The sequence below is a fragment of the Zonotrichia leucophrys genome, chromosome 5, assembly GCF_028769735.1.
Source record: "Zonotrichia leucophrys gambelii isolate GWCS_2022_RI chromosome 5, RI_Zleu_2.0, whole genome shotgun sequence".
NCBI lineage: Eukaryota > Metazoa > Chordata > Aves > Passeriformes > Passerellidae > Zonotrichia > Zonotrichia leucophrys.
In genome coordinates this window covers 33865667-33890386 of record NC_088175.1, presented here as the reverse complement: position 1 = coordinate 33890386, position 24720 = coordinate 33865667, and the positions used below count along the sequence as shown (strand labels likewise).

Sequence of the window (24720 nt, the reverse complement as noted above, 5' to 3'; positions counted from 1 at the left end):
AAAACAGCCATTTCTGGCAGAGTTTGCAGGATCTCTCATGCCAAACAAAAAAAAAAAGAAAAGTCTAAAATGCCTGGTAAAAATAAATATCACTATGAAATTCTGGCATGGGAAGCATTTCTGACAGCCAAGACTTAGCTCGTCCTGGGGGGTAACCCAAAAAGGCCAGCGATTTTTATTCTTTGCTTCTACTTATCGAATGTTCCTTGCAAACATAAGCTGCCAGACTCTGTTATCCATTAGACAAGGTGTCTGTGTGAGAAAATTATAATAAGCAAATGGCTCTATGTATGTGCAAGAGAGCAGGCAGATCTAAGTGGGAGTGAGCTGTTGTGTCTGGGGATCAAGTGAAGCCGTAACTGTGATGGCTGCAGTGGCCAGCTCCTATGGGAAAGGTGTGTAACTTTGTGCAGAACTGACATTAATCACATGCAAAGTACCCTGAAAATATTTTGCCTTATAACATCTGCATGGAAAAGCAAATGATGAAATCAAGGGGAAAAACCAATAAAATGGAAGAAAGTGGAGATCACAGATTCATTAAAATAGTGGAATTCTTGCTAAATTCTAAGTCTGTAAGCTACACAAAAGGGCATTTGGAAGACAGCACTGCAGAACCCTGCCACTGTACAGGAGTTGCAGTCAAAATATTTTTCCAGCAAAAACACACATCCGTAGCCTGGTGATTCACTCCATCATATAGGAGGACATAGTGGTGAATGTTTTTTTCCTTTTTGCTACATAATGCATAAGGTGTTTTCAAGAGTAACACCTTTATGGACTCACTAGAGTAGAAGATAGAGATCAGATGATGATATAATGGTTGGAGTACTTAGGAAGAGAAGCAAATCGCTTAGTGAGAGAGAATATAAACCAACTGAGACTGAAACAGTAAATGAAGATTATGGCAATTAATTCTAAACAGAATAGAGGAAGCATTGAACATTTTTCAGAATATAGTAGAGAATTAAGACCTAATTAAGTTTTATCTGAGGAACATTTTAAAATTTTTCTTTTGCTTTGTTAACTTTATCATTCTAGTTTCTATACCACAACAAAATAGATTGACCATTCTGCATTTGAATCTGATAATAACATTAGATATTAAGAAAATATTGTTAAAGTTCTAACTTTAAGTGTTAAATTTTACACTGTGTTAGTGAAGGAAGAGGGTGTTCCTTGAGTATGTAAAGTTTAGATGTGGATCCGAGTTTGAAATTGTGTGGCTAGAGTCCATTTCTAATATTTACTAAACATACTCAGTGAGCTCTAAGTTATGTGAAACAGAAACAAGAGAAACCTATAGTCCCTATGACATGGTCTTCCCCTGTGCATTAAAAATGTGGGGTTTTGCTCACTCAAATCTCTGACAGAGTTACCTACAACTCCACTGACATAGAATGAAGAACAAATGAAAATGCAATACACAGACTCAGATTACCTTAAACTCTTAGAATGCTAATATCATGTTAAATAGTCAAGTTTCTAAAATCTTAAACTTGCAATGAAATGGACATAAGTATATGTGACTGTGAGGGAGGTTGGATGTGTGTGCATACATGTGGGTGACTCATGTGAAGGGAGTGTGCAAGTCTGGATCTTGCTCCCACCTGTGCCTTTATTCAGGTCTCACCCAGTGCTCGTAGGGAGCAATTAATTTGTTCCCTCACTCCCATTTTTCAAGAGCTAGTATGACAGAGGGAGAGGTGTTAAGAAGTATCTCTGATTCAGCCACCTGATAGGAAAGCAGATGGTTGACATCTTATCAGAAACACTCAAGGGTTATATCTTGTTTGTGTTGGCAGTACTTGTCAGACCTATCGTGCCAATAAAATATTAGAAGTGAATCATCTTCAAAAAAGAAAACTCTCTTTATCATTCTGTCTACATTTTTACATCTCCATAGTGGCTTCTGCAAACAAGAAAGGTGTGAGAGCTGAGAGAAAGATGTCTGTCTTTCACATCTATTCCCATGACTACTTGTTTCTTTACAGGCCCAATTTATGAATTCCAGGTTTTTTAAGAAAGGAAAATTCAGCCCGTCTAAGCTGTTCCACATACTGAGATATAAGGTCACCTTTCTTTCTGATTGTGTGATTGATTTTTACCACAAACTTCTTATCTGAGTACAGCAACTATTGATGGCAAACTACATTAATAGCTGGAAGTCAAAGAAAGACACAAGTCTTCAGTTCTTTAGAAAATGCTTCTCTATGGACTCAAAAATTAATTTAGGAGATACAGCTTGCTACTTACCCATTTGCTTGTGTTTGTGGAATAAAGGTGGCTAGGCTTCTGTCTTCAAATTGAATTCTTCTTTTGCTGGCTTTTGAGAGAACATTTCCCTTTTAAGCTCTTTCTCTTCTCCTTTTTTTCTGTGCCAGAGTCAAGGTATTAAGCTGTGCAGTTCCTAAGGGTAGGCCATAGGCTACCTTTGCAATGCAGACATTGTGCAAGGCTTGGATAATTGCCATTTCACTGCAGGGAGGAGTCTCATCAGGAATAGAAGAGGGTGTTTATTTGCATTATTTTTACATAGAGGATGTTAGGGAACCAGCAAAAGAAGGAGCAGAACCAGCTTTCAAAAACACAGAAGGAGCTACCATCTCAAAGAAAACGTGAAGAAAGATTTGGTTTGGTCTGTTGTTTGGTTTTGTGTGGTTTTTTTTCCTATTTTGAAAGTCAATTTACTTATGGTTTTGTTTCCTTTTCTTCTTATTATTTTTTTTTTCCCTAGAGTGAAGTATTAAAGGGCCTTAGAAGTTGCTTTCTGTCCCACCTTCTAGACACACACACAAAAAGGGGTGGGGTTAGATGAATCTGTACTTTGGACATTACATTACAAAGGACCTTTTGCAAGATTCTTTATATCTCAGCTTTTGAATGTAGCCATTTAATGTAATCTTTAGTTTTGCTGGTCTGCACTGCAAAGTAGAATTAATAGTGGCCCATGAGATGATCATAAAGTTTCCCACAACAAATGTGCAATTGGAATGCTTAGAAAGTGGCAGTTAAATGAAAGGTCAAGAAAATTAAGTAACAACTAAACTCTCATCTGCTAATCTGAATTTTATATTTTTGTGAATGAAAGCAGTTGTGGTAACACTGCAGAAGATGGCATCTAGTTTTATTAAGTATAAGTGAGCAATAACTTGAGAAACACTGCAGGGGACAATGGTGACAGTATTTGAATGTTTATGACACCTACAAGCATCTCTGGGTACACAGTAGTAGTGCCAGTACTTAGAAAGGGAAGGCAGCAAAGGAAAAGGTGATAACATAAAATATAAATGAATGTTAAAATTTCATTTAACGTATTTAACATGGAGACCATAATTTACAAACTAGGTAACCAGATGCAAAAGCTGTCAATCCCGCAGCTCTTTAGAAAATGAAAATATTTCTTTACATCAGTAAAGTTGGACACCCAGCTGTCCTATGTATGGGTAAAATCTGACTTTTAACTTACCTGGTAATTCAAGCTACCACATCTTTAGTTCACTGGTGGTATGGAAGAGGGAACTGATGTGGATAATGTGCCAGTGAAATAACTAAAGAAATTTAAAAGGCCACTGGAAAATCTCATGGTCTAATACCTCTGGTTTTATCATTTTGGTGTTTTTCTGTCTTTTCTGTTTATTTAGTGGAGGTCACTAGTAAAAAAGAATTTGGTCAGAGTGCAGAGTTTGTAATTATCTTTACAGTTAGAATTTCCTGAACTATTGTTGAACCAAAGTTCACTAGGGGTTCTAAAAGATCACCTCGTCCAGTCTGTACTGCATCAAGACTAAACATATCAAGGCTAGTACCAGCATGCTTATCAAATTGTGTTCTTATGAAAATCCAGTGGAAGAGACTCCACAGTCCCCCTAGACAGTCTGCTCCATTATTGAAAAATCCTCAGTTGGAATGCTGATCAGAAAAATCTTTTAAGCATTTCTTGTTGCAAATGAAGTTGACTCTTTTATGTCTTTCTACTGGAGCCATAGAGGATGGCTGATCAACATCTCTGTAATTAGCTCTTATAAATATCAGAAAGCTGCATCTGGCTTGAAGCTTTTATATCTTGACTAGGCATACCTAATTCTTTCAGCTTTTTCTCAAAGGGATTGATTTATACATTTCTTGTTCATATTATGTTCTTGTTTCTCTTCAGTTGTTTTTATGTTTCTGTGGTGTTCAGGCGGGATCAGACACAGTACCCACCCGGGTCTTCTGTATTGTGCCAATTTAAGAAATCAAATTGTCTCCTATGTGACACACCTGTTAAGGTGTTCCAGAATTCAACACATTCCTGGCACTGGTGCTGCACTGTTGGTTTCTATTGTTTGTTATCCTGATATGCTGTATCCATCTAGTCCAAAATTCCATGCAGTTTATTCATTTTTCATTCTGTTTCCCAAAAATAATATGTTTCTAACTACTGTATTTTTCCTTGTTGTTTTTTGGACAATCTGACCAATTTGTGAATAGGATTTGGGGTGTCTGATCTCATCCTTCCTAGTCTTTCCAGCCCTTTGCCTTTGTTTTGAGGTTATCAGTTGTTGTAGCACAGATTTTACAAACATAAATATTACATCATTTAAGTTGTCAGTGAACATAGTAGACAAAACAGAACTCAGGACACATCTTGAAACAGATCTGAAGTGCCTTTTGATAAATAATGACTAATGACCACTGTGGTTTCCTTCTATCAGATGCTTGCACATCTTCTTATATCTGTATTTAAAATGTTGTTCCATGAAAGTGTCTTGTGAGATGATGCCAAAAGCCATGCAAGGTGTATCATATCTGTTGCTTTCTGTTCACACAGCCAGCTTTACATTACTTGAAAAAGGGAACTTGGTTTAGCATAAATGCATTTTGCCCATTTTTCATGTGTTTTTCATTCTAGGAAATTAATTCACTCTATCTCAAGTATTTAAAACACGATTGCTCCAAACCTTTCTGAACACAACAATTAAGCTACCCAATGTGTCATTCTCTTCTACGAAACTTGAGGTGTGGAAAATCATCTTCACAAGGAAAAGCTCATTTGAATCCTTTAAAAATACTTTGATAGGTAAGACTTAGACCTTTTTTTTTTCTTTCTTTCTTTCCCCCTTTTTTTCTTTAAACCTATTATTAAGATCTTTGCAGTTTCAAAATAGATAAAGTTTCTTTTCCTTAACAATCTTACCTTGTTCTGGTCCCTTTCTTCTTTTTCCAATGACACCATGGTCTTGGTTTTCTTTTTCCTGACACAGGTTTGTTATTTAAAATCACCCTGAAAATGATGCAAACTATTAATGTTATTTCATAGCACTTATTTTCTGTCATCGGATTGGTTTATTTCTCAAATGTTTCTTTTGGAGGGGATGTATCTGAATTATGTCCCAAAATGGTTAATAGGATAATAATCTTCTTCCTGTTCCATTTATAATGACTGGTTGAGTTTTTTTGCTTGGGCATGTTGTCATATAAATTAATTGTTAATTATATTTTAATTACTTCTTTCTCATCTGTCTCACAACACTTGTGTTATATATCACTTATCAGTGATCTATAAATTGTTGCTGGTTACCTCATGATGCTCCTCCCTCATAGGTGTGGGTAGAAGCAAATACCTATGTTGTGCATGGGTTGAAGTGTATTCTGATATTTCCATAATCTTAAAGTTATTTGCTCTGAAAGAGGCATGACCAAAGCCATATGGTTAAATTCTACCAGCATTATTTAGCAACTAGTCTGCTTTTACCATAAATGTCCATTTTCACTTCATAACTCTACTTTACAATTATTCCTCAAAGATCCCAAATGTAATCAGGGCTATATTTAATCAAAGTATTTATCAACAGGTAGGTAATTGAGAAGTTTATAATATACATTTTCATCTGTTCAACTGCAACCTATTTAGGAGATTTTTGGGAAAGATAATACTATGTGCTTCTCTAACATTTCACCAGGGGATTTCAAAATTACTAATAAGACAGAGATATAGTTTAAGGAAGAGAGGAAAGTGATTTACCAGAATACAAGATGCAGAGGACTGGTAACCACTCTTTAACAGAGTGGGTAAAAACATTTGTTCTCTGGGGAGAGAAGAACTGAAGAGCTAACAAGTAAATTTATTTGTATGTAGGACAAATATTTTTCAAGAGGCTTTTGTTTCAAACACAGGGAAACACTCAACAGCTGACTGTTCCATGACCTAAGTATATAATTATCAAGAAGTTCTGGGCCCTATGTCTGTTCTTTATCCCACTCAGTACTTCAGCACCTAAACTTCTAAAAGCTTCTCTGGGCCTGAAGTCAGAAGGACTCCTCTGAGTTATACCACGTGATGATCTAGCCTTAGTAGAGAATATAAACTTAAATGAATTTTGGTTATGTTGCTCTGTATTTTAGGGAGATACAGTGAGGGTTTTGCATTCTAGTCAATCAGCCAGTCAGTGTGAGGTTATTGTTTTCTGTCTCTAAACTTGAACCCACTATTCAGAATTCTTACCCTTCAGCCATCTTAAACTCTGGTATCTTGAAGTTTATTACTTTACAATAATGGCGTGTACTTTCTGTTCCTCAGTCTGTCACTGACTCCAAGTCAATATTAGGATAGAGAAGTTTTTTAATCTCTTCACCTTGAGCAGTCCCTCTTGACTACCTGTATTTGTTGTTACTCTTCTGCAACTTTGCACACGTTGCCCATCTTGCACTAATGTGGATCTATTCCTATCTTGAGGCAGTGGTTCTGCATATAAAGAAAAAGTCTGCTTTCTAAAAATTTTGGTGGCCATGTACAGAAGAATTTAAACATGGTTTGCTGCTTACTGTTTCTTGTGGTGTTACTGCTCTTGGGAGTTCTCTTCAGTCAAGCTGTGTTGGATTATTTTCTCTTTTCACTGAGCACAATTTGTCAAGACTTAGTCCCTGTTATAATTTTACGTTGACATTTTTAATAATACCCCTTGTCTTCACCATTTTACACTTAATTAGGAGTGGCATAATTCAATCACATGCTGTGTCATTTTCTTACTCTTGTGATTATTTAAAGGATGGGATCAATTGCAGCTTCCTCTGGATTCATCTATGGGAAGGCTTTAAATAAGATAATTTCTATCACTGTCCCTTTGAATTGACAAAATTCTCATCTTCTTCTGTGGTCCAGGGTTTGGACTATCTGAGTCAGCCTTCTGTTCAAGTCAATACTTTGAAATCAACTGAGATTAATTATTTAACAACAGTCCCTATGCATTAAAATGTCAAATCATGCCAAAAGGACCACAAAACTGGCTCTAAGGGTTATCTCCAGAGAAAGCTCGTCTGCTTTTTAGTGCAGCACAGAATATAAGGCAATTGTCCAAGGGTTCATTTCTACTCCTGCAGGAAACGACCCTACATCTCTTTTTAGGGTACCTGAGATTCATACGTAGTCAGCTGCCTTCGGACACCGCGGCTATAAGGAAAACACCAAATAGCAGAATATTGTCACGAACGGAGGGAAAAATCAGACGTTTCTCATAAGTAGCAACTTGCATGCTGGGCAAAGGGCTCGTGAACGTTTTCCTTTCGAAGGAGTTTGGCAAACGGGGACAGGACGGGGCGAAGGGCTCTGCGATTTGTCCTGGGTACAGCAAGCTCGCACAAGTCGGGAAGCGGCGGCAGCGGGCTGGGACCGGAGGATACCGGGCAGCCCTGCTCCGGGCAGCCGAGACCCCGGAGCGATTTTCCTGGGCGATGCTGCGGGAGTTGGGACAGGGAGAGCCGACACCGATAGCCCCGAGCACCGGAGCCGCTTTGGGAAGGGCTTCCCCGTCCGCGGCGAGGGAGCTGTACCGGGAGCAAGGGCTGAGGGGGTCTGGGGTGCTCTGGGCGAGCCCAAGGGTCCCGCCGAGGTGACGGGCGACTGCCCCTCGGGGTGGGGAAGGGAGGTGCGCGTCTCGCCGCGGAGCCTCCGCCACGGGACCGCCTCTGCCTCGCCGAAAGTTTGCGAAGTGCCTCGGCGCTGGGGGGAGCAGGGCGGGGGCTGCCCCGGCAGAGCTCCTCCTTCGGGGCCGGGCCTGGGCGGGCGGAGCGGGGAGGGAGCCCCCGGCCCCGGAGTGCCGCGGCTGCGGACGGAGCGAGCGGCGGTCGTGTCGGGGTGCTCCGCTCAGGAGGAGCCCGCGACGTCGCTGCGGGCGGCCCGGGCACGGGGCCGGGGCGCTGCCACCATGAGGCGGCGCGGCGGGGGTTGTCTCCTGCCCGCGCCTCCGCAGCTCCTGCTGGTGCTGCTGGGAGCGCTGCTCCGCTCCAGAGGTAAGCGGCTGCCGCGGCACGCTCTGCCCCGCGGCAGCGCGGGGGGCCCGGCTGCCGTCCCGGGCTCGGCGGCGGCGATCCGCGCCCGGGCGGAGAGCCCTGCCCGGCCGCGCCGCTCACCTGCCCGCGCCCGCCGGGCGGGGAGCCCTGCCCTGCCCTGCGCCGCCCCGCCGCGCTTTGTCCGCGCCCCGTCCCGCGCCCGGACGCGGGGCTCTCGCCTTGGCCGTGTCGCGGCGGGCTGGAGCCGGCGGAGTGCCCCGGCAGGCCGGAGCGCGGGGCGCGGAGAGGCGCTGCCCCGGGAGCCCACGCGGCCGCTGCCCCCCGCGGAAGTTTGGCGGCGGCGGGCGCGGGCTTTGTTCCCGCGGTGCGAGCGGCGGGCCGGGCCGGGGCGGGCGCGCAGGTTGCCTCGCAGGCTGCCGTGCCCGGCGTGTCGGGACAGCCGCCGCTCCGGAGCAGGAATGCAGCCGCGCACCCGCCGCGACGGGCCCCTTAAAGGTACAGCCCGGCTCCGCGGCGGCGCCCCGGGCTACCTGCCTCGCCTCGGCGGGGACTGGGAGTCCTCCCGCAGCGCCCTGGCACAGCGGGGCCAGAGCAGGAGTACCAAAAATAGTGATGAGGGGAGGCTTTCGCTGCGCTCCTAGCGAGCCGGGAGGTAGTCTCATCAAGTCTCGCCATGAAAACTTTAGCTTTGTGGTTGCTCTATCAACTGACATCTGCTGTTTCTTCGTCTTGTGCCGTGGTTCTTGATTTTACAAATGCGCCCGGTGGAGAAGAAAACACCCAAACAGTTCGCAAAATTGTTTATAAAGAGTTAGAAGGCTTTTGGGGGAGGGGTGTGGAGAGGAGATGCGTACCTCATTTCTTTCCCTTCACTGCTTTGGCAGCTGCTGTATAATTTCACCCATCCGTTTTCTCCTGTGCTACTCTGAAATTACAGGAAGCATTTGCAGTAGTGCTGCTGACCTCCATCATTCTACAAATTTTGCCCCTAGGGCACAATCATAGGAAGTTTGGGTTTCAAGTAATATTATTTCTCTTCTAACAAAAAAACTAATTGCAGGCAGCTTTGAAGAATGTGCTAAGCAAGCTTGGATAGACTGACTAGAGAGGGCTGTAGTGCTGTGTATCAGAAAGCCTGCTTTTTAGGAGCCGCAAGGACTCTTGAGTTCCCCCATGCCACACAGATACTTAGCTGCCCTCTAGGAGTGAGAAGGATCTAAAAGAGAGATCTTAGTGTAGGTACAGATCTGGATGTGTTTTGTTTTGGCTGTTACCCAGGTGCTCTTAGTTAATGTGTCTGGGCTGTTAACAGCCATGTGGGGGATGTCTGATTGTAAAATGCAGGTTTGCTAGTAGGTGGTTGTTCCTTGATGTCTCTAGGATGCTTTTTTTATGGCAGTTTGTTTCTCTTTCAAGTAGTTTTCCCATCAGTGCACTTTTGTATCCTCTTGTCGGGTGACTGTGAGTTTATGTTTGGACGTGCTAGCTGCTTCCAGAAGTGAATATCCTCTTTCCTTCATCAAAATATGAGGAAATAAGGACACAGTTTTGCAATAAGGTCACAATTCCTGAACAATCTTTTTCCTATTTGAAGTAGGGACAAACATGAGGAGATACCAGGATTGAGGTGACAGAGAAAATGCCAAAATTTGTGATGAGTCCGTGTTCTTTGACTTAGCTAGAAAATTTTCCAAGTTGTCCCTTAGAAGTCCCTGCAGGGGTGGCGTGCAGCTTAACTGTCACAAAGCATTCACGGAAGTTGTGATGCTGAACAGGTAAGCTGTTGGAAACTCTTGGTCATTCACTGCTCTGCCTCAGTACAGGAGAGCGTAGAGCACACAAGTCTGCAAGACTGACCTTTGACTCGTTTGTAGTGGATAGTGGCAGATCAAACTGGATAAGTCTGTGCCAAAGAATCCCCAAACCAACAAAAGAGGTCTGCAAGTATCTTGAGCTCTTGGAAAAGTGCGCTGCAGGTAAAAACAGGTATAGAGAGGGAATTTAATGCTCATGTCATGTACTGCTGGTGGCTGGAGCAAAGAAGGACCTGGTGTTCAGATGATCTGTGTTTTAGTATAAATACAGAATGTCACAGAACCCGTCTGGCTGATGTGTTTGCTGTTTTGGGTCCTGGAGCTCTGCCAGAACAATACATAGCTAATATCAGAACTTCACTTCTGAAACATCTTGACTATGTTTTATTGTTGGAAACCTAAACATATTGCTTCTGTGGAAGTATATTTCGCATTGGGAATCAGAATTTCAACTGCCTGTGCTTGGCATTGCTGTTGGTTCTGCAGCTATTAGCCAAGTGTAAAGCACCCATTTGTCAACTTGGAGCTGATAATGTCCTTCCTGGGTGTGCTGAGAGTGCCAGGGTTTGCTGAATCATCAATTTGGATGATATTCAGAGATCTCTTGATCACCCTGAGTTATCTTGACTATTTTTTTTCCAGAGTGGTGATGGCACTGAGTAGCATTCCCTGTATTTCTAAAATGAGGAGTAACGTGCTGCAGCTGGTGACAAGTGATGTTTTTTTTCTTTTGCTTTTGACAATTCCATCCACTAAAACATAGTGGAAAAGCATGTGGCATAAATCTTCCAGTATGAAGTTAGCATAACTGTTTTATTTAGTATATGTAACCAATTTTCTTTTATATTCTCTTTCTAGAAGCTTTCAGTTGTCTGCTATAGCACTGTTTTCTGCAATAGAGAAACTCTTCTTGTGTCTTGGGAGTGTGGGTGTATGCAGCAATTTATATTAATAGGTGCAAAATTAATAGGTGCATAGTTGTATAAAGTGTTTGCATTTCCAGAATGTCTTGTGAACCTTGAAAAGGGATATTCTCTCCGTGTGGGCCACAAAATGTGATTGCAGAAAACTGGTGGTTGTTTTTCTACATTGTATTCCTTGAAATTACAGAAGGAAAAAGTGGTTAGGTACAAGCATTATCCAGTTGTTTGTAGTTCAAACGAGAAAACAGTATGTGCTGTATGTTAACTAGAAAAGAAATCAAAGTGATTTGTGTTTTGTTTTTACTTGTAAATACTCTCCAGACTAGTGAAATTAACATTAAAAAATAGTTAAAACATTAATTCTATGAGAATGATCTGTAGTCTGATAGTGCTCTTGAATCTTCGTGCACTCTTGTGAAATAGGCAAATATTATCCTTGTTTTGTAAATGTGGGAAGTGAAGTAGAAATTGTCTTGCCCAAGGCCAACTCCATTTGCCCTAGAATGCAACTTACAGTCGAACACAATAGAATGTATGCTTCATAACACTTATAAAACCTGATAAAGAGATATTATCTTAAAAACCAGTCAAGGTTTTAAAAATAGGTTTATATAGTAAGTGCATGTTCTGCAGCTTCATTTAATTCCTTTGCTGCTTGTGACTTTTTCTCTTTTTAATAATACTTACATTTCTCTCGCTGATGGTCAAAAGATCATAAAACCACAGAAATTTTACTGACTCTGTTTGAAAGGGTGAATTGGTAAATAAAGTGTTATTAAAAGAAATGTAAAAGAAAGGTGGATACTTAATTTCTCTAGTCCTCCATTATTTGTGGCTTAGTTATTTGTGATGTTTTGTTATATGGGTTTACATAATCAGATGGTATATATTAGACTTAAACTGACCATCTTTTAAGGTGTCTGGCTTTACCTGATAAAACATCCAGAGCTGGAGCTTTGGCATACAACAAACCCACTCCTTTAAATGACATACTGTATTTAGTGGCTGGCTGTGTTTCACACAAAGCAGGGCAGAAAACACTAAATGTAATTGTCATCCACGAATCGCATGTCTTTGGTGGTTAGGCTCTTACTTTTGTGTCTGTGGTGTCAGTGGTTCTTTGCCATTGCTGTTAGGTTAGGTATTACTCTTTTATGGGATTTTGTTGTCTCTACTGAGTGAAAACTGGGCACTGTAATGCTCCTTGAATCTCTTCTTTCTTCTGCCTGTAGATTTCCACTTCCTTGTACTAAAGATAGTAAGCATATGGATGCAGGAGCTTGTATTCTGTAGACTTGTGGTTTATTCATGCTTTATATCTGGTTGCTCTGGGACTGTTACCTGGGAGTATTTGACTGCCTTCCTGTTGTGAGTGAATTCATGTTCGGGTTTTTTAGCTTTCCAGGCATGTTTTTTTGCCTCTCTTGTGCAGAGCTGTCTGTTAGATGCTGAAGTGTTCCAGCCTTTGCATCTAGTCTGGGGGACTCTTGAGCTGCAATCAGTCTTTCTGTGAGCAGCAGATAGCCTTGGCTGTTGAGACCCTAGATGAAAGGAGACTCACTGTGTAAGGGCAGGAAAAGAAGTTTTCATAAAGACTTTATTAACATCAAATGGAGCTGATGTTTGTTGAATTTTATAGTGCTGAATTGTGAATGACTGAAATTCCTCATGTCAGGGAATTAGGTAATTTAATATAGAAGATAAAGAAAAAAAAGGGATTGGAGTATCATGAGCCCGATTCTGATGGTATGAGATACATTAAGCATTCTGGTATAAGCATGTTAGCACACCTGTGGGTTGAAAAGTAGTAACAGAAGCTTTGTCTGTCATGAGGTTCTTAGGTGATTAGGTTCTTCTGGTATTAGCCACCAGTCAGCAAGTCACAAACCATTAAGATTAAAGGACAGCAATGTAGGTGCATATTCAGTGTTTGCACTGCTAGCTGGAGTTTTGTCAAAAAGTGTATGACCAAAGACAGCGCAGATCTTGTTTCTCAAGCTGTTGTATGTTGATAGCAACTTTCTATTGTTGCAATACTCAGAAGTAAAAAGCACCAGATTTTTGCCCTGAATAGGTTAGAGTTAGAATAGAATTCACCTTCCTGTACTGTAATGATGAGGTTGTATAAGGAACTGTTGTCCAGCAAAGCTTCCAGTAGATAAAATATTTGCCTGAAAACAGCCCCCATGTTCTGTAGTGTCAAGGTGGAATTTTACTCTTGAAGTTAAATCTACCAGCAGTGAGACGTTATCATGACTCCAGCCAGGGGAGACCCCTCTCCTGGCTACCAGCATGGTGACTTCCTCAGTATGCCCTAGCAGGGCATAGTCTTCTGTGTCTCTTTGTTACTGCCTGACAGCCCCTCCCAGCTGCTGGAGCTTTCTGTTTCTATTGCATAGCAGCAGTTCTTTAATCAGAAATCTTGTTAGTATTCAAGGATAATTGATCCGACTCTCTGGTAGGGGGTGGGGACCCAGCCTTGCATCCTTCTCCTACTTGCCACCCCTAGTTTGACCCCTGTTGTCTCTTTGTTTCCTCCTGTTAAGTTTGTGCCAGTGATATGTGTGTGTGCTGTTTTTCCAAGCAGCCTGAAGTTGGCTGTAACCAAGAGCAGCAGTTAAATAGAGCCCGATTTCCCCGCTTCCTGGCGTTCAGTTGTTCGGCTCCATTTTCTGGTCTTCTGTGTTTTTGATTTGCAGAGAAGGAACTTACTTGGTGCCCCCGGGCATCTCTTAAACCCATTAGAACAAACTCCATTATTTCACTGTACTTAGAAATCCTCCTCCTTTAGCCCCGGCATCCATCAAAATAATGTATCCTCTGTAAGGCCCTCTGGAAAATGTTTAATAGGATCTTTTCAAACTCAAGGAGAGTTCCAGTTGGAAAGGGGGAGGGGAGAAGGCTAATGGAAGATCTGACTGTGACTTGCAGTAAGCCTGAACTTGGCCTGTGTCAGCTCTCCCTTCACCTCCATGCTGAACAGAGCGGATCCAACACTGGGATCAAAGCTGGAAACAAAAGGCTTTGGGAGAAAAATTTCCCGTCTGGCCAAGAGGCAGCCACACAAAAGTGGTGCATAATTTATCACTTGAGGTTTATTTCTGCTGTGCTTCTTCTGGAGAGACGAGGAAAAAAGAAGTGACTCTCCTGCTGTTTCAAAGTAGATAAAGGATGGCTTTGGAGATTTGAGGCAGGAAGGAGCTAGAGATACCATGGAAAAACCTTTTCAGTGCATTCTGTACCCCGCTTCTCTCTTCTCAGACATGGTCCAACATTATTTCTCTTGAGGGGAACCCTATTCTTGCATTTTGAACTTTTAGAGAGTGAAGACTTTTAACTTCTCTGGTAATTTCCAAATCACAGTGGAGTGGTGTTGCCCTTGGCAAAATCAAGTTCTTTGACTTTCCAAGGTGTTTTTCTTAACTTAAGGATTGGTCTAGGTGCCGTGGCTCTGTGTAACATGAAGGAAGGGCTACATTTGCCCCAAAGGCTTTATAGTCTTAATTGGACATCTGACATCTGATAAGGATCAGGGGGTATGATAATTCTACTGGGATAGATAAGGTCAATATTAAAATTGTATTGCTTTCTAATTAAATTTCCTTTAGCTTTGATTTAATGGGAAAAGCTTCCAAAGTTTTTCATTCCAATCACTTCTTAGAATGATGATAGAGAGAGGTTTTGGGTAGGAGTTGGCATCAAAGACTACTGAAAGCTGGTAGCGGTGTAAATAAGGATGAGGAAGTAAATGCAAGAGTAGTGTAAACCATGAGAAGAAGGTAAAGGGATATAGGAGTATAGATATTAACAGAAGCAAAGATAGGCATTTTGGAAATGAGAGCCAAGGACTTGAGCTGGCAGAGGAACAGAAGAGTCGTGTAAGGAAATCCAAGTGGAGTAATTATGTGGGATCTGATGGCAGAAAGCATTGTTAATTAGGTAGGATAAAAGATGGAAATTTTGAAAGTGAAGATGAGCATTGAGCATAATTTAACTGCTGAGACAGGGAAAGACTTATTTTACTAATGCTTTAAAAGGAGGATGTGACAAATTGTTAGGAATCCGTGACAGTAGAGTCCCTGACCTAATGGAGTGATTTTATGAAATATTAGGAGCCTGGCAATGGAGTCAGAGGTGGAAAGGGAGGCTGTTAGCAGAACACTGTGTGGTGAGCCCATGAGATAGATTCCACATTCCACCACTGCAGACAGAGGTGGTGATGGAGCTGTTGGCCTTGGGAGTACATTACCTGGAAGGATTTTTGAGTAGGATGTCCCAGAAGGTATTTTGGCAGACAATGTTGTCTGGAAAAGTGTATGAAATTGGGAGGGCAGAACTGAAGTGAGAAGGTAGAACTTTTGAGATAATTGCTTGGACAAAAGCATCAAGTGAGAATAGGCGATTACTACGGGTTTGGTAAGAAGTCTGGATATAGAAACAAGTGTAAGTCTGGTGGCAGAAAATTGCTCCTTTCCTGGAAAAGCAGCCTACTTCTCTTCCCCTTCCCCATTAAGAATTGCTGTGTGAAAGAATGAGTCACTGTAGTGAACAGTTAAAACACAGACACCTGATGTTCTCAGCCTTCTCTGAAAGGCTTGTAAGGAGCATCCTGGGACTGTGCGAGGTTAGAGGGAAATACACACTCTGCTCCTTTAGCCTGAATCTCCAGCTCTGTCAGTTCATTTGACTTGGTGACAGCTGCTAGTGCTGGGACAGGTTCTTGCTTAAGGTGCAGCCATTCAGTATATCAGAACTGTCTCGTGGGATCTAGGATTAGAATAAAATAAAGACACGCCTTCTTTCTTTTTTTTTTCCTTTGTGCTCCCACCCAATTTTAGTTCTGAATTTCCATAACTGCTGAATAGTCAAATCCTTTCTTTGGAGCTCTGAGAGCAGGGAAAAAAAAAAAGGAGAGAAGTCTTGGGGTTGTAATTTCCTGCTTCTGTTCCAGGCTTCTGAGGATGAACTGGGAGGTGGGATAATTCTCTGAATTAAAACTGCATTTGTTAGGAGGAAGCCAGCTTTACTGCTGTCCTTTCTTTGTTATTCAGACTTTGCCACTTCTTCAAGCTTGACAAATTCAAGAAATTAGGTTTTTGAGGCCTCAAAGACTGTATTCTCTTCACTGTGATTTTTGAAGCCTGCTACTCTTGAAAAGCCTGAGTTGAGCTTCTTGTGGCTGAAGAACATGCCGCTAATTTGTGCTGCCTTTATAAAAAGGGCCTTAATCAGCACAGTACCTATTAGCATGAGGAAAAACATAACAAGTCTGTCTGTGAGAGAAATCTAGAGAGTTTGTAGTATGGGAAAGGAGAAATAGATTGGAGGCTGCCATTCTGGAGCCTTTAATAGCCAAGAAACAGGAGAGAATTGTCATTGGTAAATAGGAATGCTAGAGAACTACCTGCATTTTAGTCTTGGATCGCAAATAGAAGTATTCAGTGTGTAAATCTTAGAAAGCATGATGCAGGAATAAGTGAGACACTGGGTCAGGAGTTCTTTAAGAGCAATAGTCATTAGTCTGCAAACAGACCTAAGTTAAATACAAGGAAAGACCAGGTTGAGCTCAGAGCTGTATTCATGCAGAGATGAGGTGATGAAGGGAGTTTTCTTGGGCATTGTCTTGGAAACTGGGGAGGACAGATTTGTCCGGTTGATGTGGTTGTGGCCCTTTGCTATCTTGGGGAAGGCTGCCTCTGCATCTGACTTCTTCCCTGATGCAGTGAACAGCAGCTGCAGGAGGGTGTTGAGTCATGAAGAGCTGATTGCGGAGCAGTTGTCTCCACCACAAGGGTGGTAACCTCGTGTGTTCCAGTTTGAACTGTCACCACTCATGAGTCAATGCTGTCTGTAGGCCTTTGTTCACTGCATTTCTGAGTGTATGGAAGAATCCAGACCTGCATTCAGCATTACCTTAAACAACAGAAGACCTTTAGGCCTTTTGGGGGATAGCTGTTGGTTTTAGGGGGTTTGTTTTGTTGATTTTTTTTTTCCCAGGCACTAGGTTCTTTTAGCTGGGAAGCAGGTGGATCCCCTGCCTGTCCCTCAGCTCCTCCAGAAGGGCAGATTTGTCATTTTTGCATCTTTACAGTTACGCTGAATAATTTCTATGCTACCAGTATTCAAGCAAGAAGAACCCTGGTGTTCCTGGACTTCTGCAATCTTCGACTACAACCTTTGGCTTGAAGCAGCTTGCTCACTAACAGGAGAAGCCTGTTATTTCTCTGAGGTTTCTCTTGTTTGTGACCTGCCTTCTGTGAACTGGGAGAGGAGGAGCTGTAATCTTCTGTTGCTCCTAGTGCAAATTCCAGACTAGAACAAAATAAGTAAATTCCTTAGGTTTAAGCTTTCCAGTCAATTGTCCCTAGAAAATGTTGAGTGGTGTTTTGTGCTTCTTTTCTTGCCTTGTTATGGTTAGTTCTTTACCCGTTTGGGAGCAAACTTTTAAGCTCTAAAGGAATGTCTAAAAAAAAAAGAGGACAATTCCTGTGATACACTGTAGTAACCTTTTCTTGGTTGGTTGTGCTGGAGAAGCAAACTTGGCGATGGTAATATGGAAGAATAAGAGAAACTCAGATGATTATTTTTTGAGAAAGGACCTGTGAACAGTTTTTGTGATGAGATGCTTTAGAGCAGACTGGCAAGAAAGAGGGGGTAGCAGACACTTGCCTCCTTTAAATGTCTGGCAGTCCCCCACTTAGCTTAATTGGGTACACAAGGTGAAAAGTTAACAGTTACAATATAGAAATAATGGGAGATACAGGGCAAATTAGACCTATGTACAGTTCATGAGTTGTAGGATAAAAATAAACAGTGCTCACACAGTAGCCTTCGAGCAAGGAAGGGAGCGAGGCAGAGATGCCATCTTTGGTATGTACATCTTGATTTACGCGCTTGGGCAAAGCAGCCTGTGAGCTCAGGCTTCGATTAAGTGACTGGGACAGCTGCCAAAACACCTACGTTGGCTGGCTAAGGTACTGCAGTGCATTGGTCCTGCAGGTTCATCTGGGAAAGGCATGGAATGTTATCTGGGTTTGTCTTGGGTTTTTCTTGAACAACGCTGTAACAACATGCTTTACATCCTATGTCAAGATCTTAAACTAAATGTGGTGGCAATGCTAAAACTGCTTCTTGAAGTGTTGTGAGGACAGAGGGCCATTGGAGTTACACCCTAGAAGACCAGGTAGCCTAAGGAGCCAGCTTTTCTGACTGTGCAGGCTGCATACCATAGTCTCTAAGGTATGTGCTTTATGGCTCCATGCCCTTTAGAGACAAGCAGAAGGGGAGTGGCTCGTAGGAGCAGAATGACAGTAACTCCTTAAGGAGAATATTACCTGTTATGGGATGGGGTGGGTAGACAGCACAGACCCTCTACAGCCCCACCATAAGGAGCCTCAGGAACCTTTACATGCTTAAGGCTTTGTGTGACTGTGCTGGCTCCGTTAGTGGCCCCAGAAATAGGGCATGTTTGAACTGTTCAAACCATGAGAACTGAATGCACTGCTGAGACTTTCCTCCTATACTAATCAAGAGTAAATTAAATATTTGACTCCCACAAGAACGAACTCCAGAGCTCTGAATGTTCTTCCATTGTAACCAAAGGGAAGTAAACTTTTTTATTTTCAGATGTGCAAAGACATTAAGTTACTGGATCTAGAGATCTGTGTAATGATTGCTACAGAGTAGGACTGGGAGGATTCCCACTGCTGATCCTGGCAGCAGCAAAACCAATTCTTTTTATGCAATCTTAACCGAAACAGCAAAAATTGTCTCCACCTAATAGCACAGGAGAGCCATGGGCTGAAACCAAATGAAAATGCTATCCATGCCTATGAAAACATTGTTTCTGGGGTTTGACACTCCTTTTGAGGCTTGGGAAGCAACTAATTTCATCCAAAATTCACATGAGAAACTAGTCAGAATCTAAGCCAGAACACAAGTTTCTGTAGTAGAAAAAAAAGTCCAAACCTGTTAGCCAACTAAACTGCCACAAGTTATTGTACAAAGTTATTCTGCTGGCACTTAGTGCCAAGTGAAATGTGGAAAGTGAAGTCAGATTCTACCAAATACTGAGCTGGCATGTGCAATTTGGGTTGCACTTGGTATACAGGGAGAATACCATAAGCAATAAATGTTGGAATGAGAAGTAAAAGGAAAGGCTGAGAAGAAAATTTTATAATCTTATGAGTAAATGACAAAATATATTAGAGCAAAGAAGATTTATCTTACTATAAATAAAATGTTCTTCTTTGAAACTTGGACTCCATTCCATGTATCCCTTTCTCTTAAAACCTCTGTGGAGATGGGCCCTTCATATGTTGAATCCACTTCTGGAAGAAACTCAAGCGTGCTGCTTTTTACATGTGGGTAACACTTGCAGAGCTTGTTTTGCCAATAAAAGTGTCTCTGAATTGATTGTGGTGGGATGTTGTGTGAGTTCTGATGTAACATGAGGCTCTTTGCAAGTGCAAATTTGGATGAGAACTCATCTTTAAAATCTCTAGTAATTTTGTTTTCTTGTTGCTGTTGTGAATTGGCTCCTTTCTTTCTGGTCCATTGTTGTATGGATGATGTTTGGAAATGAAATGTCTTCCATCTGGTTAAGAAATTTGATTTATCCTTGGAGGCCTGAACTGCTGTCTTTGCTAACAGGAAATAAACAATGTTCCAACTGTCCCGGTTATCACCCACGTGCCTTTCTCCAGATCCATGTCTTTTGCAAGGATCCTAGAAGAGATGACTTACAGATCATGAATTGCATTTTGGCAATCCTCTGTTCCTTCATATCTATCAATTCAGTCCTCTCCTCCTGTTTAAACTTGGTAAATTAAACACATGGCTTAAAACAATTAAACAGAGGGCTGGACCATGGAGATCTGGTTTGCCTGGACACAGTTCATAGCTTGTTTCAGGTGGCACTAAGAATGCAGCTCCAAATGACTTACAAGGGCATGTTACTGATTCAGAGTAGGTTTTAGTATAACCTTGCTTTATGGGAAATATTGTCATCAAAATACAGTTTTATGGTAATATATCGCCCATGTTTTGGAATAGCAGAACTAGAGGAGTTTTTGCTCCTGCTCCCTTTTATTTTAGTAAAACTTGACTTCTCTGAGAGAAATTTTTTTGGCAGGGATACTAGGATGTTGTCACTGCTGAGGTTGTTTTCCTCTGCCTACAGTGTGTGTGGCTTGGCCTCCAGCTGCTGGGCCTCCTTGGCCCAGGGGTGTGGTTTCTTGTTGCGCCTAGTCTGGTGTAACTGTGGGTTGTTCCAGAGAGCAGTCTCACTCCCTTGTCCCTTTGATAGGTCTGTGTAGATATCTGCTGGGTGAATCAGTCCAGCTTGTTGGTTTGTCACAGAACTGGCCTGCAGAATGGTGAAACCACAGGTTGTGTGGTATTGGCAAACTGAAGTGAATTGCTCTTCAGTGAGCTCATCAGTATAGGCCTGATGGAAGGACAGAGGGAGGCAAGACCAACCGTTTTTTTGGCACTGAGTTGCTGCTTCTTTGCTTTGCCTTGATAGTAATTTGGAAAGGCTTCCATAGAAACAAGGAGAGGTGAGAATTCAATAGACCAGGATTTAATTTCTGTGGCTCACATAAGCATAGCCTCTTCATTGTATTGTTACTTGTATGACAGTGCTGTATTAGCATCTAAGTGTGATGAAAGATCAACCTATAGATGTTGCAATACATTAATACATATAGATGGTGCAGTACGTTAATTGTTGATGCCCTTTGTGGTGGAAACTTCTATTCATTAGGGTTGCAAGAAAAGACCTAATATCTTATTTTGGTTGGGCTATCACAGACTAAAGTTGTGAGTTGTTGCCAGAGAAATTGTCAATCTGAATATGAAAAGCTTTATCGCCTTGCTAGTGCCTTGATTATTCTTCCTTATTCTTGCCTTTTAAATAGCTGATGTCTGGCAGAGAGTTGGTTTTTGGCACTTATTTGCAGACTCTGGATTAGAGTTTTGCTTGCTCTCCCCACCACTCTCCACTGATGTAGTGTGGTGATGAGGTTTCACAAGCCCAGCCTGGGCATGCACACAAAAGAAGGCACAAGCCACTCTCCTCCCGAGCCAAGACGTGGAAGTGGCAGTGGTGATCCAAAGTGTCTGTTTAGTCACAGGAAGACAGAGCTAGCTGTGGGAAAGCATAAGCTGTCTAAATGGCCATTCCTGTTCTCCCTGAATGAATATGTGGCAGGCTGAAGGGGAAGATGTACATAGGATGAATCTTACACATGAATTGTCAATTGGATCACGTAAAGATTCACTCTAATGGAAATCAGAGCTTCACAGTGTTACATGCAGCATGCGCGTACAATATGAACAATCCCCTCTCTGAAGAATTAATTTCTGCATGTAGTAAATTGACACATGTATGAAATAATGAGAAAAAATACCCACAATGAAATTAACGTAGTAAATAGAGGCTTCACTTAAGCTTTGCCTTTTAGTCTGTATGGTGATGCTTCTTCCTGCCTTTCTGTTGAAGCTGCCTTTCTCTAATTGTTCTTTTTCCCCTTCTGATACAATGCACGCAAGATTATCACAATTAGACACGTTTGTTGTGTCTGATGTCTGATAATGGGAGAGTGAAAATTATTCTCAGATGTAATGTCCGTCTTAAGAGGATTTAGTTGCTCTTTTTGCCCTGGATAGTGCATGTTCCTGTCATCTGCCAGCATATTCAATAAACAGTTGGCACTTGTCTAATGAGGAGCATCATATCTAAACCCAGCTCTCAAAGATCTGTTCTGTGTCTGTGACTTTTCCACTTTTACCCGTATCCTGACTGTAGCATCTCTTAGGACGGATCACAAAATTATATTTAACCATGTAATCACAAAGGTCAAGAACAGAAGCTTAACTTGGGCTGGGTTAGAAATCCAAGTTTTAACCTAGATTCCTGGCTTGGGATAGTTCAGCTGTTGACAACTTCACCTAAAAATTAAGTGTTCCTTGTTGCTGCTTTGTAGCAGCAAGCTAGATTGCTGGGTAGAATTCTGTAGACGCGTAATTGGCTCCAGTGGCTGTATTTACCCAATAGCTCAAGTGTTTTTCCCTGCACCCCCTGGAGATCCACTGTACAGGGCTTGGGTTGGGAGTGCCACCTTTTCAAGCCGTTACATAAAGATTCCCTATGGTTGTTGGGTCAGGTGTGCTAACGGCTAGGTCTGGGATTTTTTTACTTTTCTCGCCGGATAGTTGACAATTTTATTTTGGAGTCTACAGACATTTTTCTTTTGAGGGTAAAGAAGTTAACCACAGTGACTGGTTGCTTAATAGCTGGTTTTTTTTCTGCACGCTAAAGTCAGTGGTTTTTTCCCAGATTAGAATGTTACATTTTTAAACATTTACTTACTCAAGTGTAGAATGATATAATTCCCTGTGTTTATTCCTTTTCATAAGAATTTTCAGCACAGCAGCATGTCTATCCTACTTCCAAATGTACAAACACTTGGTAAGCTGACTGTAATAAGAAAGTCACGCATGACCCACTGTAGTAAATACATTTTTAAAGCCTTAAACAGGAAATGACCCCAAATACTTCTGTCAGTTTGTCTCTGAGGCCATGGTTCTGCAAGCAGTGAAGCAACAGAAGGAATCAAATTGGGCTGGGTGAGGAGAAGTTGGAAGATCCTTCAAATTTGCATCTTTTTGAAGCTCATTGCCTACTGCATAGCTTTTACTCATCTGTTTTTTTATCAGACTGCACAAAACTATGCCAGTTTATGGGGTTGTGGGACTGGCAGTAAGAGAAGGAGGGCTAAGAGCTTTAGGGTGGGACAACTGATGGATGTAAAATCACCATCCCGAGTCTTCTTTCTCATTTTGAGCAAACATCTTTGTGTTTCTGGAGAGCCTGAGACTTGTGTTAACACTTAAATATAGTTAAATCAAGACTGCTTTCTGTCCTTTGCTTATTGTACACAGAAGGTTTGTTTCAGAGGGATACCTGGAAGGAAATCAAGAAACTAGATTACAGCATGAAGGGCAGAAAGTTTTATCTTCCCCATGGAAAACCGCTATCTTCCTCTGAGGACTTGATGCCTAAATCATCATGTGTGTATTCAGTTTGCAAAGTGTTTGTGCAGTTTTAAGGAGGGGTATGGGAATGATTTCCCAAAGGCTGTTGCTATTTGTAATACCACATTATCAAACTGTGTGTTTGATAACGTGCAGTGAAAAAAATTAAGGGAGGGTAATGAAACTCTAAGCAAGCTTCTCAGAATGCGGACTTAAGTGGACCACATTCAGTCTCAGAATAAAGGGCCAGGAAATGGGAAAGCTAACTGAGCTCAGCCTCTGAAGCTGAGATGGATGCTGTCATGACATGGGACAGTAATGCTGTGTAGCATTACACAGTAGTGGGTACTGTGACTTAAGCTGACCTGATCTTGACTCATCAAGGCTTGTTGGCCGAAGGTCCAAATGTACCAGATGTTCTTACTTAGAGAATGATCCATTGGAATAAATGTTATGTTCTTACTGTGTCTGAGAATGGTAGCATAAGGTACCAGAAAAATTCAGGAAATTTAGTCAAGAAACAAACTGCTCACTAGGGCCTTTTTCCCCCCTCAGAAATAATTCTTTTTTTTCTTTTTTCTTCCTGACTGAAAAAAAGGTAATTTTACTTCACAACTGTTGAAAAGAATAACTCCTCCACTTAGGAGTGGAAAGAGAGGGGAAAAAAGTCTGTATTCAACTGAAAAAGCTCCCAAGAACTTCTCAAGGTATACTGTAATTACTGGAGATAAAATTCTGCTACAGGTAGACACGTAGCCCTGTGTTCTGTCGCTTCTCTACGGTTATCCAGTCATTTTAGGTAACATTTTTAGCACTGATGGGCTTGGGTTGCTCTTTGAACAGAGGAAGTACTCTATATTTGGCTGAATAATATTGTATTGCAATGCCCACACATTGGCTCAACTGATTCAACTTAATTTGTCTGTTGTACTCTACTCCCCAAAGTATGGTGGAATAACAGAAGGAAAATTGCTCTTGAGTCATTGTGGTAAGTGCATCTGTAAGACAGGAGACATCACACTGTCTATTCATGGGTTTTGGCCCTGAGATCATTCTAGCAAAAGGAAGTATGCTTGCATGGGGGACACAGAAGAGTTAAAAACTTTTCAAGTAGGGAAAAATTCTTCTTCCAGGGCTGAATGATGTGTCTGCTTAAATGGTTTCTGAGCTTTATGAGGAATCTTTTATTTGGATAGGCACTTCAAACCCTGGAACTTGCTCCAGGAAGTAGTATCAGAAGCACTTCTTAATAATATTATTAATACAGACTATTCTCATGAGAAAAATCTGCAGGCATCTTTAGCCTGCTTTTGTATGGAAGCAGTGGTTATTTCAATATGTGTGCATATCTTCTCACCCAAAAAAACTGGTCCCAGAGAACAGAAGTTTCATGAAAACAGGCAGCACAATAAAGGAAAGGGACCACAGGAGCAACCTGGCTGTGGGTGAAGATTCCTCATGAGTTTGCATTTTGTTAGACATGAAAGAATCCCCTCCCTCCATTTGGCAACAGATGCATCAAAATTGTCTGTTAAGAGATGAATCCATCTGAAACTGGCTTTGTGAATCCTGTTTCTCATGTAGCTATTGAGATTATTCAGGTGTGCAAGTTGAAGGCCTTACTGGACATAAGCCTATTTCCAGGTCCTCAAGTAGTGGCAATGGTCTGAGTG

General features: G+C 41.8%; 1 protein-coding gene across 4 annotated transcripts in view; it reads left to right on the top strand.

The window, feature by feature from the left end:
• Nucleotides 1-24720, top strand: part of LRP4 (LDL receptor related protein 4) — a 96147-nt gene that overhangs the window by 4701 nt on the left and 66726 nt on the right. For 3 of the 4 annotated variants that reach the window (XM_064714205.1, XM_064714204.1, XM_064714208.1), the window contains exon 1: nucleotides 8077-8271. The exons of the other annotated variant lie outside the window; for it this stretch is intronic. In XM_064714205.1, the coding sequence (XP_064570275.1) occupies nucleotides 8187-8271 (85 nt within the window). In that variant the 5' untranslated portion in view covers nucleotides 8077-8186. Of the gene's footprint in view, nucleotides 1-8076; nucleotides 8272-24720 lie in introns of those variants that run through there. 4 annotated transcript variants of the gene reach the window in all.